Raw genomic sequence first — 18,579 nt, forward strand, 5'->3', positions numbered from 1 at the left:
ATGGCCAATAGGCACATGAGAAGATGCTCAACATCATAAGTCATTAGAAAAGTACAAATCAAAACCATAACATCTCAGATCCATAAGCATGTTAAAATTAAAAAGAGATGATCCGTATCGGCAGGGACGTGAGAACACTAGAAGCCTTATATACCACTGGTGAGAATGCAAAGTGCTGTAGTGCCTTGGAAAGCACTTTGCAGTTCATCAAAAAGCTAAACATAGTTGAGTCACTATACCAACAGCAATTCCACTTCCAAACATCTACCCCAAAGCATACATCCACAGAAAGACTTGTACACCAATGTTCACAGCACCATTACTCTCAGTGGCCCAAAGGTGGGGACACCCCCAAGGTCTAGATGAAAAGGTGTACCTACACACAGAGATGTTGCCGGCAGCAAAAAGGAATGAGGTACTGATGTGTGTGGACACATGGAAGAAGGGAAAGAGGCCAGAGACCCAAAGCCACAGACAAAACGATTCATTAGGCAGAAAAGGCAAATCCAGACAGAAAGATTAGTTGTTGCCTGCGCCCCAGGGACCTTCTAAAGGCAATAGAGAATGTGATGGTGGTTGTACAACTGTGCGTGTGCTGACTGCCACAGAACCGACACCATGCAGGGGTGAACTGTGTGGTGTGTGGGTTGGATCTCAATAGAGCTGTCGTTAAAACCAGCGCGGGGAGTTCTGTGTTCTGAAGTAAAACCACAGCCAAGCCTTTTGCATTTGTGTCAAAAACCTCACCAAGTGTGTGAAGTATGGGTTTCCTAGAGCTGCTCTGAGGAAAAGTGTGAAATGGTGGAGGGCGTGCAGTGCTGAACACTGAGCTCTGTGCACGTCACTAGCTCTGACTGCAGCGCAAAGTGCGCAGGGTACATGAACTTGCGAGGTGCCCACTGGGGACACGCTGCCCTTGTTCACACCCAAGGCTCCAGGGTCCCGGATACAAGCAGGTGGGGAAGGCCGTCCTGCAGGGCCTGTAAATGAACTATCCCTGCTGCTACGTACTCACAAAACGAACAGAGTGTTTCCTTCCCAGACTGGTGCCCGCTCTCCCCGCCCACTGCTGGTAGATGGAGAGGAGCTGGCAGTCGGGGGCCACAGCACACTGGACCAGCCCTCTAATTCAGTGCATAGTTAAACTGGTTTGCAAACTTCTCATGCTTCTTCCGGTCCATCTGGTTCATGGCGGTGACCACTCTCTGCAGAGCCGCCCTGTGGGGAGAGCCAAGTGAGCTGAGGTCAGGGAGGCTCCGGCCAGGGCTCTTGCATCTGGACCTGCAGACTTCAGAAGGCAAGGCTCAGCCATAGTGGAGCTCACTGGTACCAGTTCTGGAGCTGGCGTCTACAGTGGGCAGACCTGCCTGGGGAAGGGTCTGGCTATGCCTCCCCCAGCCCTGCAGAACCAGCTGTCAGCTGGGCGTGGTGGTGCACGCTTGTAATCCCCGCGCTTGGGAGGCAGAGAGAGGAGGATCGCGCAGGTTCGAAGCCAGCTGCGCTGACATAAGAGACCCTGTTTCAAAAATATAAAATAGGTCTGGAAGTGTAGCCTGGAGGTAGAAGGGCTTCCAGGAACCCCAGTACCACCAAAAAAAAAAAAAAAAAAAAAAAAAGAAACAGCTGTCCCCAGGAGAGGGCGCGGCCTGGCCTGACTTGGGAGTTGCCCAGTTACCCAGCAAGCGTGGGCTTGGCACAGCTGACGCACGCAGCCACACGGGCCACCTTCAGGAGGCATGGGTAGTACTTGTGGACAGAAAGCTGGCCTCCCAACCCAGCCCGGGCGGAACAGGGTGCCCAGCTGCTGGCGCAGGTGCTGTGACACTGGAAGGTCTGGGCCAGGGAGGATGATGTCTCTCGGCCTGGAGCCACAAGACCACCAGGCGCTGCTGTGGGCCTCCTAAAGACAATTTGCCTGTGGTCACTTGAGTTCCTCCTGTCAAGGGCTCCAGGCTGCCTGGCTGCCATGAGAGTCAGCTCTGGGGCTAACAGGATGTGGGCAGAGGGGTGGGAGCAGACCCTCACAGCCATTGCTGCTCCTGGGCAAAAACCCCTGGGTGCCTCGCCCCTGACTGATCCCCAGGGACCTGCTGCAGCATGCCCCTGGCCCTGCCAGAACCCAGAGGCCTCGCAGCCTTCTGAGGCCCACCCCAGGGCAGCTGAAGGGCCTTGGCAGTGCCCTGGCCCCAACCTCAGAAGGTGGCCCTGGCCTCGAGCCCCTCCCCTGAAGCAGGTGTCAACCTGGAGAGGGGAGGGCTGCCTCCAAAGGGCCAGCAGGGCCAGGCTGGTGGCCATGGACCCTGGAGGTGGGCAAGCTCTGCAGTCGCCCTATCCCCATCCTTACGGTGACCGAACCCCACAGAGGTCACCACTGCAGAGCTGACCCAGGGCACAGCAGGGCTAATGCCCGGAGCTCTGGGCTCAGCTGGGTAGGGGACAGCCAGTCTTCACCACAGCCACCAGGATGGTTGGGCAGCGGTGGCCTCCTGGCCAATGCTTGGGGTGCCCAGCTGTGGCTCTGCTCCTGGCCCGGACTAGCAGTCAGCAGGAAGCCCAGGCTGGGGTGGGGCAGGGGCGCAGTGTGGTGTGGCTCTTACTTGGCGAAGACCTTCTTCCTGAGGCGGGCCCGGGAGGTGTTGGCCTGCTCCCGGAGGTCGGTGAGCTTGGGGTGCTTCCTCCTCTTCCCTTTACCCTTACCGCTGTACCTGGACGAGCCGAGGTCTGCTCCCGTGGCCGCCTCCACCTCCTTCATGAACTCAGGGTCCTGCCAGTCTAAAAAGAACACCTCCTGGGGTGGTGGAATTCGGACAAGAGGTGCTCTGGCTGCAGCCAGTGGGACCCAGCAGCCTCATCCTGATGGAGGGCCGGGGCCTGCCCTCGCACACCCTGGTACCATGGCCCAAGCAAGCCGGTGTGGGGCTCAGACTCCCCTGCTAGAAGGTGGGGACAGAAGAGCATGCTGGCCACTCTGGGCATGGGGGCAGGCGCCATTCGCCCCGCACCCCACATGCCCCCACAGTCTGCATAGGCCCCTGCAGCCCTACAGGGCAAAGAGGCCAGGGAGGAGCCACTCCTGCTGCACCGCAGTATGCTAAGGCAAGCCCAAAAGAGGCTGGCAGCCAGGGGTTCGCTGCATCTGCAGGCCAGGCTGGACTGTGCTCACCAGCCCCCAAGGGCACAGACACGCCTGCTGGCCAGGGCTGAAGGGCAGAGAGCTGAGGATGACGGCAGCCAAGCGCTTACTCTCCCAGGCCACAGCAGCCTGGCCAGAGGCTTTGGCACCACCCAGCCCCGCCTAGTGGCCACACAGCCACCCACACCCCCGGGTCCCCACTGCACCACTCTGCAGGGTGCCCCGCAAGCAGCCATGTGGCGCCAATTGCTTCAGGGGTCAGAGCTAGGCTGGGCAGCAGTGCCCTCAGCCCTGCTGGTTGGCCTCTGCCAGCTGGGCACAGGTCCCCGTCCTGGCTCAGGAAAGCCACCTCAGGCCAGGCTGCACCGTCCAGTCACCCATGTGACACGCCCAGACCTGCAGATGAGCCAGCCTGCAGGATACCCACCCACACAGCAATGGTGCCCTCCAAGCCGAGGCAGGCCTGGCCAGGTGCCAGTGGGTCCGGCTGCGAGGGGGGCATGTCCAGGAGAAAGGCCCTGTGCCCCAGACAGATGGCACGGTCTTCCCAAGCTGATTTTTTGAAGTGAAGGAACTCAGGGCTGCACGATTCAGATACAGGGACGATTAATCCAAGATTAAGGAAAACTGTCTAAACAGTTTATCTCCCAGTAATAAGAAGGCGTCACAGTTTAGGAACCCAGTGAATGGAGCAATTGTTTAAACACAACGAAAAAATGCCGGCCTCCAGTGGAGATGGAATGAGCACCTCAGGAAAATGAAGGAGCAATTTAAAAGCCTTTGAAGAAAATCAATAGATGCAGGGCCGCGCGGCCTTCCTGGGCGCTGACGGCCCGGAGCGCCACGCGCATTGTCACCGAGGTTAGCGCCAGGGAAAAGAAAATTGCCCTGTGTGCGAGGGAGGCGGGATCAATACTGCAGTTAGTAAAGAGACGCTATTTCACATCTGACTGGCCAGCACCAGCGCGGCCGCAGCCTGATACCTGTTTGTTAACAAGCCACCGAGGGCTGGAAAACCAGATACTCTTCAGGGTTGACACAAAAATAGGCACTTAATTTGCTCAAGTGTGAGCCACCAAGGAAGGCCTTGCCCTGGGGATTAACAGGTCAGGTCCTCCCACACGCACAGGCCCAAGCTCAGCCTCTGGGCATCGGCATGAACCTAGCGTTTACGACATAAGACCAAAGACCAAGACACCCTCAACAGGCCTGCAGATGTGCCTCCTCAGCAGGGAGGGCCCAAAGCTGGCCACAGCCAACAGATTCAAGCCCCGGTGGGTCTGAGCTGCCACCGGGGACCCCAGGGCAAGTGTGGTGGCCTGGTCAGGTGTACAAAGCAGCAGTGGTCACCGAAAGGTGCCCCCTCGGCCCAGCTGCTGATGGGTGCTCGGGGCCTGGAGACCAGCACAGAGCACACAGCAGCACCCTGAAGGCAGTAGGACCACGCACCCCAGGCAGGCCACAGTGACTCTCCTGTGAGCAGCTGGGGTTTGGTCATCCAGGAAGAACCCAGAGCCAAGCGAGTGCCAGCTAGCAGGGTTCACGCAGGTGGGCATGTCCATGCCTTGCAGGGGCCTCCCTGCCTCCACTGAGAACCGGGGACCACCCAAGCTGCCAGGGTGTCCTGGCGGTGCCCACTCCTCCAACCTGCCTGGACCTACCTGGCCGCTGCCGCTTCTGCTGCTGCTCCCGGGCCCTGTCCTCTGGGTCCAGGGGCTGCCCCGCATCGTCTCTGGGGATGATCTTCCCATGGAAAGGGCACTGCACAGCAAGCACAGAGCGGCAGATGGCTTCCTGGGCACAGAAGCCCTGCAGCCTCGTGCCCCTCAGAAGAGGGTCCTGGGAAGCTCATCCTCCTCCAGATCTGGGAGTCTGAGGCCTCGGGTCAGTGTCTGCAGAGCCTTCCCTTTGCCTTTCCTCCCACCCTGTGAGCCCCAGAGGATTCTAGCCCTGCACCCAAGACAGGAGACCCCAGACAATCCTGATACTGGAGGCTAAGCAATTTCTGCTCATGAGTGTCCTTGGCCCAGGGGAGTGGGGTCGGCAGTCCCCAGGCCTGGCCCAGTCCTGCCAGCCAGCCACATCCCAGCCTCACCTTCAGCCGGTCTTGGCGTTCGCAGAGACGGCCGTCAGGCCTTGGGGCGCGACACCGGTGCTGCACAGGCTCAAACCTTCCTGCGAAGGTAATGTGGCGGCTCCGGAGCATCTCAGAGACGTCTGCACTGCCCACTTCCTCCTCCACCTCACTGGGCTTCCAGAAGCGGTGTTGAGAGTCAGACCTACAAAGTGCACCGGAGACCAGAGGGGCAGACGATGTGTAGGAAGGTTTCTGCCCACCCTGCTCAAGGGGACACAGGGTACCGATGTCTAAGGGATCTGCACTCAGATCCCAGCTACCCCAGCCAGGGGCCTGCCAGTGGCACCCCTCTGTGGCACATAGCAGATACTCAAGGAGGGCAGGTCCTGGTGTGGACAGGACAGGGTGCCAGCACCACTGGGTAACCCACGCCATCCGCCACCACCTCCCAACATAGCAGTCGACTTCCCTGCCCCTGCGCAGCGGGCCCAGGGGGTCAGAGCTAGCCAGCCTGCCTGCCCTGCCCACCAGCCTGCAGGCAGGAGCACAGGCACAGGCAAGCGCCCTGCTGGGCACGCGGGCTCACTGGCCCTGCCCACCTCCAGCTGCTCTCCTGCGGCTTGGTCTGCCTGGGGTCTCAGGCAGGCAGTGGGCAGGAGGGGCTTCCTGGGGGCCCCATCCCTCCAAGGGAAACCAGCCTAGGCAAGGCCTCAAGACTGGACCACTTGTGGGGACGATCAGCTGTCAGTGCCCACATGGCCCATGTTCACATGCAAGCCCCCATCGCCCATGGTGCCCACAGCTTTCTGTGCCAAAGGCTCCCAACAGGCTGCCAAGCCCTAGGAGGCAGCCTCCCAGAGGCCTGGGGAAGGAGCCAGTTTTAGAATCTTGACATTCTGCCCCCTCAGCTCTGAACTGGGCCCTATACTCCTCAAACACTCGCCGTGAGCCAGAAGACACTCCATGTCACCCTGTCCACTCAGGGAGGGGCGTGGGTGGGGTGAGCAGCCCAAAGGCACACGACTGGCTGCTGGGACAGGGGAGACCAAGGACCCACACCAGGCAGCCTACACGCTGCTGCCTGCTGCCTATCAAGGCACGTGTTCCATGGGCATGTTGGGGCTTGAGCCACCGCCCACCACTGCAGCAGAGCAGGGAGCAGCAGTTACCAGAGGACCCAGTGCTTTATGGGGAACATAACGCAAGAGAGCGTCGTGCCAGGTGGTAGCAGTGATATACAGGCCAGCGGCAGTAGAGGAGCTGGGAGAGCATGATACCCAGGATGGACTGGTCCTCACTCCAAGCCCTCAGGTCTACTGACCTGGGGCTGTGTGTGTTGCTAAGGACTGAACCCAGGGGCACTCGTCTCTATGCTACATCCCCAGCACTATTTTTATTTTCCTTTGCAGTACTAAGAATGGAACCCAGCGGCACACTATCTCCAAGCTAAATCGCCAGCCCTATTTTATTATTTTACTTGCAAGCAGGTTCACACTAAGTTGCAGAGGCCTCAGTAAGTTGCTGAGGCTGGCTTTCAGCCCTCTTGTCTCAGCCTTCCAAGTGCTGAAACAAGTATGGGCCACCATACCCAACTCTATTTTTATTTATTTATTTATTTATTTTTTTTGGTGTACTGGGGATGGAACCCTTCTACCTCTGGGCTACACTCCCAGCCCTATTTTATATTTTATTTCGAAACAGGGTCTCTTAAGCCAGCTGAGGCTGGCTTTGAACCTGCACGATCCTCCTGTCTCCGCCTCTCAAGCGTGGGGATTACAAGTGTGCACCACCACGGCCAGCTCTATTTTTATTTTTGAAAAGAGGTCTCTCTAGGTTGATGAGTCTTACTTGCTGAAGCTGTCCTTGAACTTGTGATTCTCCTGTGTAGTCTGCCAAGTACTGGGATTCCAGCCATGTCCCACCACACTCAGCTCCATCCTAGGGTCTAACTGGCCGGCAGTGCCTCAAGCCTGAGGCTTTGGGGAAGCCAGCCCGCGGGACAGGTGTGGACTTCTGGGTGGAAGGAGTGGCAGCCGAGCTTACTCAATATGCCCTCCTAGGCCGCCATATGAGCCTTCTGGTGCCCTGGTGCTGCTGTGAGGAGGGCCAACTCCTGAGGACCTCCCGCAGGACTCTCCCCTGGGCAGTCGACCTGCCCCCACCAAGACCAGGGAGGAAGGGCAGGCGAGAGGCTGCACCTGCTGACCTGGACGGGCAGAGGCCTGACTGACGGGCTCAGCTGCCCTCAGCGTGGCTGCACTGCAGGGAGGAGGCTCTGCCCTCGACTCACGCTGTCCTCACCCGTCTCACCCGTGAACCCAGCAGACAGAGCAGGCCCATGGAGATGCACACGCTCCGGGCCACAGCACTGCACAGGAGACCTTGCCCTGCCCTCTCCCGCCCAGCCCGCACTGGCCCGAGCCCCCGGGAGCCGTCCTGGCTCTCCTGCATCCAGGCCCTACCCAGGTGGCCGTCCAGCTGGCAGGGTGGCCCTGCTCAGGAACATCCTTGCCCGCCCCAGCATTGGAGCCCAAGTGGCCAGGCAGCCAAGGCTCCCTTCCGCAGGCCCGTGCCTGGAGCTGGTGCTCTCACTTCTTGTGCTTCACAGGCCTGGCACTGGGGCTGGGCCAAGGAGACAGCCAGGCTCGGGGAGGGCCTGGGCCCTGCTGTGTGCCCCGGGGACTCACTTGAGGATCTTTCCGGTCATCGACTGCTCCTGGCCCCAGTAGCACAGGTCCACGCCAAAGGGCACAACGGGTGCCCGGGCCCGCTCTGCCGCCAGCTTCTCGGCCTCCTCTGGCCCCAGTGGTGCTCTGCTGGCAGAGCAGACTGTGCTGACCATGCGCTCCAGAGCGGCCAGGGCCTCCCCTCCCATGCCCCTGCTACTTGGCCCCAGCCCGGGGCGGGGCAGCCGCTGAGGTCCAGTGAGCAGCCCAGGTCTGCAGCCCTGTGTGCCTGGGGCTGATCTGAGACCTGCTTCTCAAACCCCAGGGTGCAACCCAGCCCCAGGGAGGACATCGGTGAGGCCAGCCCACTGTGCTCTGGCGGAGGTGCCCATGAGGGCCCATACTTCCCTCAAGCAAGCCAGAGAAGGCCTCGGACAGCCTGTCCAGTGCTTTGGGTGCATGGTGGTGGTGCCAGGCAGCGCCCAGCAACACGGGGCAGCTGGAGTCACCTGACAGAGGAGGGCGGGAAGGGAGGCCGGCGGTCCAGAAGCCGCCATGGCTGGGCGGCAGCAGAGGTGGGGTCCGATGCCTCCTCATCCCTTCTCGTCCTTGCCTGTGCACCCAGTGCTGCTGTGTCTTTCTCCAGAGTCTGCAGAGGGGCCTTCGGCTCCAGCCCTGAAACAGGCACACACTGATTCTAACCTCCATCCCATGACCTAGAGCAGACCCCCGGAAGCACCACGCTGACATCCAATGCCTGGCATGGGTAGAGCCCCCGGAGGCTCTGTCACCTCAACCTCTGCAACAAGGGCCACACACAGAGCACCGCAATGGGGTCCAGAGGGAGCCAGGCCGTCCTGCTCACGGGCTGTGGTGGGTGCACCATGCCGCCCAGCCTCACAGACTCCAGGGCGGCTCACCAGGCTGGGGACAGGAGCCCTGCCCAGGGTCTTGACTGCACTGTCAGCTTCTGCTATGAGGGGCGGGGTCTTCCATGGTCCTAACTTTCTATACTCAGAGGGGCTGTCCAGTGTGAAGACACAGTCTAAGAACATATGAGGACCGTGGCTAGCTTGGAGCGAGGAGAGGAATAAAGGGAGGTACTTCAGAGCACGATTCTAAACCCTCTCCTGCATCAATGCAGAAATGGGGTTTCAAGCTGAGGTTCAAATGGCCCTGTCCCTACTAACACATAAAAAAAAGAGAAAGAATGAGATTGAGATTGAAGGAAAAAAAGGAGGAGAAAGAAGGAAGGGAGGGAAAAATGAGTAAGAAGGCTGGGGCCGAGCTCTGAGGCCAAGCACATGCTTTGCAGCACAATGCCTTAATACTGCAAAAAACAAACAGTGAAGATACATGTACCAACAACTAAAACAGGTATACCATCAAAAGAACAAAAAAACGGGTGTGTTCAAAACGGCAGGAGAAGCCAGGTGTAGTGGCGCATGCCTATAATCCCTGTACTTGGGAGGCTGAGACAAGAGGATTGCAGGGCCCAGGACAATCTCAGCAAGGAGTGAGATCTTCTCAACTTAGTGAGACCTTGTCTCAAAATAAAAATAAAGTAGGGCTGGAGGCATAGCTCAGAGGCCGAATGCCCCTGGGTTCAATACCCAGTGCCAAAATAAAACAAAACAGCAGGAGAAAGTTGTTCTAGCAAACAAAAGTTGTAAAACAGAAAAACCCAAATAATAAGGACAGTAGTATCAAATTGCAGTATGGTAAACAGAAGCATGCGGTGAACCACTGCATATGTCCAAAAAGAGTATTAACCACTGATCAAGTAAAGTAAGTCCAGGAAACAGGCTGACTGGGTTCAATATGGTCATATACCATCTCTTTTTTTTACAGGTCTGGAGATGAAACCCAGAGGCATTCGACCTTCGAGCTACACCCCCAGCCCTATTTTTTATTCTTTATTTTGAAACAGGGTCTCACTAAGTTGTGGAGGGCCTCGCTAAGTAGCTGAGGCTGTTTGCGAACCGCAATCCTCCTGTCTCAGTCTCCTGAATGCTGGGATTACAAGCATGCGCCACCACGTCTGACCCCACAAGACTCTCTTGAAACAGTGAAGGAAAGGCTGAAAATAAAGAGAAAGCCTGGTGTGGTGGCGTATGCTTGTAATCCCAAGCCTCCCAATCCTGGGAGGCTGAGACAGGAGGATCCTAAATTTGAAACTGCCTAAGACAACTTTGTGAGACCCTGCCTCAAAATAAAGAATAAAAAGGGCTGGGGTATAGCTCAGTGGTGGAGTACCCATGGGTTCAATCCCCAGTAGTACACACACATACGCGCGCGCGCACACACTCTCCCTATATATATGTATACATATACATAAACAAATAAAAAGGCTGGGGTATATCTAGGAGATAGGCCTCGGAGTACAATTCCCAGTGCCAAAATAAATAAAAATATAAATAAAGGGATGAGAAAAAAGTGACTATGTCAACAAAACCCGAAAGAGCTCAGATAACCTAACATCAGGAAAACTGAGTTTTAAGTTAAAAAGAAGTATCAGAGAAGGAGCGCGTGGCGTTATAAACGCAGACGGGCCTGCACCCCTTCTTTTTGTGTGTGGTACTGGGGATGGAACTCAGAAGCCTTCTACCTCTGAGCTATGCCTCCAGACCTAGTTTCTATTTTATTTGGAAACAGGGTTGCACTAAGTTGCCCAGCCTCGCTAAGCTGCTGAGCCTGGCTTGAAACCTGCAGGACCCTCTTGTCTCAGCTTCCCGAGTACTGGGATTATAAGCATGAGCCAGAGACATGCACCTTTATTTTTTATTTTTTTCGTTACAGTACTGGGGATGGAACCCAGGGGCATTCTACCTCCAAGCTACACCCCCAGCCCTACTTTTTATTCTTGCGGGGTGGGGGGGGTGTGCTGGAGGTGGAACCCAGAGGCTTTCTACCTCCAGGCTATACTCCCAGCCCTACTTTTTAATACTTTATTTGGAAACAGGGTCTCACTAAAGTTGCTGAGAGCCTCACTAAGTAGCTGAGGTAGGCTTCGAACCTGCACGATCCTCCTGTCTCAGGCTCCCAAGCACTGGGATTATAAGTGCGCACCACCATATCAGGCTTATTCTTTATTTTGAAACAGGGTCTCATTGAGTTGCAAAGGGCCTCACTAAGTAGCTGAGGCTGGCTGTGACCCTGGATCCACCTGTCTCAGTCTCCCAAATGGCACCTCTTCTTAAGTGTAGCTTCAAAGCTTGGAATTCGATGCCCACAACCGAAGGTGGTGACCAACGCTGTCTGAGGCCCTCAAGAGAGCAGAGGCTGCCCGCTGCTCTGGAAGCCTCAGCAAAAGCCAGCAGACCATGGGCCAAAGCTTCCCCACTGTCTATCCTGGCAAAGAAAGTTTGTTGGTTTTCTTTGTTTTTTGTTTTTGTTTTTGTTTTTGTAGTACTGGGGACGGGACCCAGGAGCTTTCTATCTCCAGGCTACACCTCCAGACCTATTATGTTTTTATTTGGAAAAAGTGTCTTACGAAATTGCTGAGAATCTAAGTTGCTGAGGCTGACTTCAAACATGAGCTAGCTCCTGTCTAAGCCTCACAAGTACTGAGATTACAAGTGTGCGCCACCATACCCAGCTGTTAATAGTTTTACTGGCACACAACTGCACTCACTTGCTTATATATTGTCTAGCTGCTTTCAGAGTTGAAAACTGTGGAAGACTTTATGTGGCCCGCAAAGCTGAGAATATTTACTGTCTGGCTCTTTGCAGAAAACAATTGCCAGTCCCTGCTCCAGAGTGCCTCACACGCAGGCGTGGGTCCAGCACGTTGGACCACCACAGGCTGAGAGCAGAGGACCCAGTCGAGCCACCTGGAGAGCGCTGGGCCCACTGGCAGCCGGAGCGGCCAGGAGTGCACGGCCTCTAGGCTCAGGACACCCCGCTCGGCCCCTCGCCACAATGCCCCAGGGCCAGCTTCCAGAAGCAAATGCTCCTCTCAGAGTTTTGGCAACGTGTTGTCAGAACCGATGCAGACCCCTGCTGGTCAGGCGCACAACATACCCACACACACCCACACTGACATGCACACACGCATGCACACTGCGGGAGGCAAGACTGATAAGTGAACAATGTGACATTTAGATAGATACAATCGCAGCCAAAAGATCAATAGGAGAATTCCTGAGAGTTACAAGAATGAAATATATTTTTCATTGATTTGTTGTTTTAGACCATTAGGAAGATGGGTAAGCGTGTTAGAGCAGGGTAAACACTCAGGGCACTGAACACTCCACTTTCACACTGTCGCAGAAAATCAATCTCACCGACAGACTTTCAAAGTAAAAACCCAAAAAGCAGAGTGCACTTGGAAGGCCCCAGGGCGTGTGCCGGGCCTGCCACCTCGCACCCGCCAGCCCTGCGGGGCCTGCCCCGAGGACAGCACCTTGACTCCAAAGTACTCCCACTGCGGCCTTCAGAAAGAATCATAGAAGTGTCCAAATCCCCGTTTTTGTTTAAATTGGCCAAGTGGCACCTATTTGCCTGGAGCACTAAAGCAGACAGTGGGGAGAGATCAATCGATAGCAGGAAATGGAGAGGCTGAGGCTCCGCACAAAGTTAGGCTGCTGAGCGCTGACGTTATTGATTTTACCTAGTTCAGCTGGCCTTGTAATTAAAATGTAAATTTGAGAAAGAGATTATGTCCTGACAGAAATGGTAGGATTAAGGGAAAGATAAAAGCCCCTCAGTGAAAATTCAGAGAAAGAAACGAGAAAGAAAAAGAGCCCAGTTTCCTCAGCTGTGTGGATTTAGACTAAATCTAACTACTTCAGATTCACCTACGTTTAATTGAAAAAACAGCAACAGAATGTAAAGGAGTATTATGAACTGAGCTCGCCCGCACAGCTCCGTCCCTCAGGCGCCCCGAGCTCCTGGGCTGGGTTCCCTGGGCTCCTGCAGGCCAGGCCCTGAGCGCCTGCTCACACAGCCTCTGGAGGGACAGTCAGGGAGCCAAGGCGGCCGGGAGCGCAGAGAACCAAAGTCCCAGCCGCCGCGGCGCACGCTTGTAACCCCAGTATTCAGGAGGCGGAGACTGGAGGGTCCCAGCTCGTGAACAGCCTCAATTACTTAGCGAGGCTCTTTGCAACTCAATGAGACCTTGTTTCCAAATAATAAAAATAGGGCTGGGGGTGTCACTTAGAGGTAGACTGCTCCTGGATTCCATTCCCAGTACTGCAAAATAAATAATAAATAAATAAATAATAAATAAATAAATAAATAAATAAATAAATGGGCCGGGGAACCGGGCATGGTGGCACACGCTTGTAATCTCAGCATTTGGGGAGCTGAGACAGGAGGACAGTGGTTCAAGGACAGTCTCAGCTACTTAGTGAGGTCCTTTGCAACTCAGTGAGACTCTACTTCAAAATAAAGAATAAAAATAGGATTGGGGGTATTGCTTGGAGGTAGAATGTCTCTGGGTCCCATCCTCAGTAATGCAAAAATAAAGGGGGGGACTGGGGATATATCTCAGTGATAGCACATCCTTGGGTTCAAGCCCTAGCACCAAAAAAAAAAAAAAAAAAAAAAAGCCAGGCGTGGTGGCACACGTTTGTAATCCCAGAGCTTGGGAGGCTGAGACATGAGGATTGCAGGAGGATTGCCTCAGCTGCTGAGTGAGGCTCTCAGCAACTTAGTGAGACCCTGTTTCCAAATAAAGTATAAAATAGGTCTGGGAGTATAGCCCGGAGGTAGAAAGTCCCTGGGTTTCACTCCCAGTACCACCAAAAAAAAAAAAAAAAGTGGATTTCTGTGAGTCCCATCCTGTGTAACCTTTGACTGAAAAGCATCAGAATGGAGAACCAAGGCCTAGGCAGAGAATTGTGACACAACCACGGGGCAGAATCGGCGCCAGCTCCCAGGGCCCCCAGAAGATCCCCAGGAGGAGCGTGGAGCCAGCCCCGGGGCTTAGGACAGGAGGACAGCTGGGCAGATGAGATAGCCCAAGTGAGGTATGCAGCCGGGTGCTGCTGGCTGGGCGCCACTGCAGGATCCCAGGAGACAGGAATAGCCAGCAGGCCCTTCCTGATTCACCTGCCCGCTGCCCTGGACCCTAGGGACCGCAGATACCGCCACACTTCAACCAGCGCTTTCCTGAGCCTAGGCTCAGGGCCGAGGCCAGCTGAAGGTGGCAAAGAGCACCCGGGGCAGGGCGAAGGTGGTAACAGCACCCAACAGCTTGCCTGAAGGCCCACATCAGGCATGGGTTCAGTCTTGGCCACCGGGTGAGGCTCTGGCATGGGCACTGGCGCCTGGTGGGAAAGCAGTGAATGGAGATGGCCAAACCAGGTCAGGTGGAGACTGCTGTTTGAAAAGACGGAGTGCATGGGGGGCGGGGGGGTCAGGAGGACCCCAAGCCGAGGAGCCCCACAGGTGAGCGGCAGCCCCACGGGCAGGGCTGGCCTGAGCCCTCCCCGGGTCCCTCCGCAGAGCAGGCCAGGCCTCCGGAGTTCCCCTCCACCCCCACGCTCCCAACCCGTGACGCAGACGTGTGGTCACGGAGGGCGTTAGCGTCTGCTTGTGCTAATGTGGCATGACACCCCTAATGGGTCATGTCTTCACACACGACTTGTCTAATCATCTAAATTCTTTTAACAAATTTACATTTTGTCCTATCCAGTTCTATGTGACTTGTCCATTTCACCACAGCGCCAGGGCCTTGTTTTGGTTGTCTCCTCTGACTGCCAGGGGTCCTCAAGTCCACACCCTTTCCCCCTAAGGGGCCTGGAGTGCAGTACAGGGCTTTTAGGTGTCCTAAAGAAGAGTCACGGGTGCGGTGGCGCACGCCTATAATCCCAGCAATCGGGAGGCAGAGACCGGAGAATCACGGTTCACAAACAGCCTCAGCTGCTTAGCGAGGCAGGCCCTTTGCAACTCAGTGAGATCCTGTTTCAAAAAATAAAAAGATGCCAGGTGTGGTGGCACACGCTTGTAATCCTAGCATTTGGGAGTCTGAGACAGGAGGATTGCACAGGTCGAAGCCAGCCTCAGCTACTCAGTGAGGCTCTCAGTAACTTAGTGAGAGACTGTTTCGAAATAAAGTATAAAATAGGTGTGGGAGTATAGCCCAGAAGTAGAAAAGCCCCTGGGTTTCACTCCCAGTACCACCAAAAAAAAAAAAAAGGGGGCTGGGGTATAACTCAGATATACAATGCCTCTGGTTCCATTCCCAGTACCACAAAAAAATAAAAATAAAAAAAGCCGGGCGTGGTGGCGCACGCTTGTAATCCCCGCGCTTGGGAGGCGGAGACAGGAGGATCGCACAGGTTCGAAGCCAGCCGCGCTGGCTTAAGAGACCCTGTTTCCAAATAAAAAAGTATAGAAATAGGTCTGGAGTGTAGCCCAGAGGTAGAAGGGTTTCCAGGAACCCCAGTACCACCAAAAAATTTTTTAAAAATTAAAAATAAAAAGATTAGGGGTGTAGCGTGGCAGGACAATGCCTCTGGATTCCATCCCCAGCACCGGGGGAAAAAAAAAAAAAAGAGGAGGAAAGTCAGGCCCTGCGGGAGGCCTGCGGCGACTGCACTCTGGATCCAGGCAGCCAGACAGCATTGCTTGCTGGGGCCCCAGTCACACAGGCACTAGGAGCGGGGCAGCTCACTGCAGGGCAGGAGAGCTTGGGCCTATGGGCGGCCGCCCTCCCCCAGGGCCCGGCCTCCTGCCTTGCACTCCTATACCCACTGGGGAGGGCGCCCGGGCTGCAGGGACGCGTGTGCCCGAGAGCTGGGACCCACTTTGGGAGGCCTTCTCCATCTCTGGCCGCATTCTCAGGCTCGTGGGCCTCCCCATCAGGACTGTGACCCTGCCCCAGCACAGGAGCAGCAGAGAGGCCTCAGGACCCCATGGAAAGGACGACTCAGCATACAAAAGGAAAACTGCACAAGTGTCTTTGTGTGCGCGCGCACGTGTGTATTCCTGGGAATTGAACCTAGGGGCATTCTACCTCCAAGCTATAGCCCCAGCCCTTTTTTAAATTTTGAAACAGGGTATCACTAGGTGCTAAGAGTCTCACTAAGTTGTTGAGGCTGCTCTTGAACTTGTGATCCTCCTATCTCAGCCTCCCAAGTACTAGGACTACAAGTGTAATTGGCACCACCAAACCTGGCTAAAACCCCACAATTTTACATGAAAGCACAAGTTACTGACAACACAGCTTCATGCCTTGAGCAGGCAGGGCAGGCTAGGCCCCAGTACCCAACCCACAGTGGGCACCCTACCCCAGGCTGCTCCAGGTCTACCCACCCCCAGCAGGGACCCGTCCCCAGGTGCCCTCCCAGCAGGGTCTCTCCTCCCCACACGCATAACCCACAGCAGGCACCCTTTCCCCTGGCGCCCACCTCAAGCACCTCCCCAGTAACCCATCCCTCGCTACTTCCCTGCCCACCCTTCCTCCCCACCATACTCACCGCACTCAGCCCGCAGGTGGTCAGGGATGTGGGGCTCATAGCCCTCCTTCTCTAGGACCTCCACAAAGTCCTGGTCGTCCTCATCCTCCTCATCCCCGGGGGCATCTGTCTGTGGAAAGACCCCACGTGTAAGATCACCCTAGGACCTGTGTATATACTCAGCTGTCAATAGGCAAAGCAAAAGCACCTGGAGGCTGCTGCTTCCTGAGAAGCCTTTTCTAGGAGAAATTTAGGAGTTCAGTGTAGTGTGGTTAGAGTTCACTGAAGATCCCGTCTCTAAAAGCAAAGTTCAGCCGGGCGTGGCGGCACACGCTTGTAATCCCGGTGCTTGGGAGGCTGAGATAGGAGGATCACACAGGTTCGAAGCCAGCCTCAGCTACTTAGTGAAGCTCTCAGCAACTTAGTGAAACCCTGTTTCCAAATAAAATATAAATAGGTCTGGGAGTGTAGCCCGGAGGTAGAAAGCCCCTGGGTTCTACCCCCACTACCATCAAAATGAATGAATGAATGAATGGATAAATAAATAAATAAACAAATAAATAAAAGCAAAGTTCAGCAGGGTGTGGTGGTGCACACTTGTAATCCCAGTACTTGGGAGGCTGAGACAGGAGGATGGTGGTTCAGAGACAGCCTCAGCTACTTAGTGAGGCCCCTTTGCAACTCAGTGAGACCATGTTTCAAAATAAAGAAAGCAAAGTTCTTCATCCACCATCAAAGTTCATCCTCCCCCAGGCAGCAGCCGTGCACCTGCTGGTCAGCTGAGGAAGCTCTCCCAGTGTGTTGTGTCTGTGTGTCCTACACAGACAGTGAAGAGGGATGGGCAAGCCAGGCGTGTAGAGCACACTTGTAATCCCAGCATTCAGGAGGCTGAGACAGGAGGATAGCAGGTTCGAGGACAGTCTCAGCTATTTAGTGAAGGCCCTCTGCAACTTAGTGAGACCCTGTTTTAAAATAAATAATAAAAAATATAGGGCTTGGGGTACAGCGCCCCTGGGTTCCATCCCTAGTACCACAAAAAAGTGAGGGAGATGGGCACCTCTGGAATATTCTGCCTTCACCCTAAAGCCACCCAAGAGCTTCCCTATGACAAGGACCCCCCCTGCCTGAGTCCCAGGACCCGAGGACTGCTTTCTCCAGCCTCCCCTGCCCTTATCCTATGCTCCTGTGGGTGGCGAGTGGCGCGATGCTGACAGCAATACCATGAATGTCTGCACACCTGAGTCATGGACAGCGCTGGGGCCAGACACCTGCAGGCGAGCGCCTGCTCAGCGACCCCACCCAGAACCCCTCCAGTGAGGCCTTCTGCCCCTCCCACCTTCTGCCTTGGTCCCCAGGCCCCCACTCAACAGGCAGGATCTGCCCCTCCTCTGCCATGTGCCACAGCAGGGCACCAGGCCTAGCCCCCCTGGTGGCCCAGGAGGGTGGGACTTCTGGACGGTATGAAACCCATCACGTGGCACTCGCTTTTCTTCCCAACCTGGACTAGCCTGCTCCGACCTTCCCGGTGAACTCACCCAATAAATCCCGTAGGCTCAACTTTGAAAACTTAGCCATTCTGACATATGCCTCTATTTAAGCTCATTTCCTCTGCAACGCTATGCTTCCTGCAGGGCAGGAGACCCGAGGAGCGGCCCTGGCCAGAAGCCACCTGGGTAAATGACTGCCATGCCAGGAGCCCAGGCAGAGCTGAGCCCGCTCACACGTGGCTGCTGGTGCCGGGCCGCGGGCAGCCACACCCAGCCTTGCCTGCTGGGCCGATGCCCTGCCGAGGAGACTGCTGCCCACAGAGGCATAATCAGATGCAAATGTACTGTTTAGGTACAGCCCACACTGTGCATCTGGGAAGCACAGGAGGCATTAATCATTGGAAACTGTAATTTTTGTTATCAGTCTAACACTGATCAAAAGGGAAGCCTGTCTCCACCGCTGACCTGTGAAACGTCCCAATTATACTCTTTGGAAATGACAGGGGCACTTAACTCCCGAGCTGAGCAAATGACGACGATCAATCACGTTTGAATAACAATGAGCCACGGACCTGAAAATTATTTTTGTATAGAATCTACCCAGGAATTTATGAAAGGTGGAGAGCAGCCCAAGGTTTTAGGGCATCACGGTTCCCGGCTAGTGCAGTGCGTATCAAACACTAAACAGAATTTATGTGTTTTAATTTTCTAAAAGGTAGATGTGGACTGGGTGCTACAATGCATAACATATAGTGCCAGGTTTTAAATATGGGGGTCATTTTCATAAAATATTATGCTTATTGCTCACACC

At 55.3% G+C, this 18,579-nt stretch overlaps 1 protein-coding gene across 2 annotated transcripts in view; it reads right to left on the reverse strand.

Annotated features, from left to right (window-relative positions):
- Positions 1-1,124: 1,124 nt before the first annotated feature.
- Positions 1,125-18,579, reverse strand: part of UVSSA (UV stimulated scaffold protein A) — a gene marked incomplete at both ends in the record, with an annotated part of 33,545 nt that continues 16,090 nt past the window's right edge. Inside the window, 7 exons of one of the 2 annotated variants that reach the window (XM_080697027.1) lie at positions 1,125-1,218; positions 2,598-2,772; positions 4,795-4,894; positions 5,229-5,412; positions 7,898-8,026; positions 8,386-8,551; positions 16,303-16,411. In XM_080697027.1, the coding sequence (XP_080553153.1) occupies positions 1,125-1,218; positions 2,598-2,772; positions 4,795-4,894; positions 5,229-5,412; positions 7,898-8,026; positions 8,386-8,551; positions 16,303-16,411 (957 nt within the window). The remainder of the gene's footprint in view (positions 1,219-2,597; positions 2,773-4,794; positions 4,895-5,228; positions 5,413-7,897; positions 8,027-8,385; positions 8,552-16,302; positions 16,412-18,579) is intronic. The other variant, XM_080697026.1, reaches the window with a different exon arrangement.

Source organism: Muscardinus avellanarius, assembly GCF_963383645.1.
Source record: "Muscardinus avellanarius genome assembly, chromosome: 6".
Classification (NCBI taxonomy): domain Eukaryota; kingdom Metazoa; phylum Chordata; class Mammalia; order Rodentia; family Gliridae; genus Muscardinus; species Muscardinus avellanarius.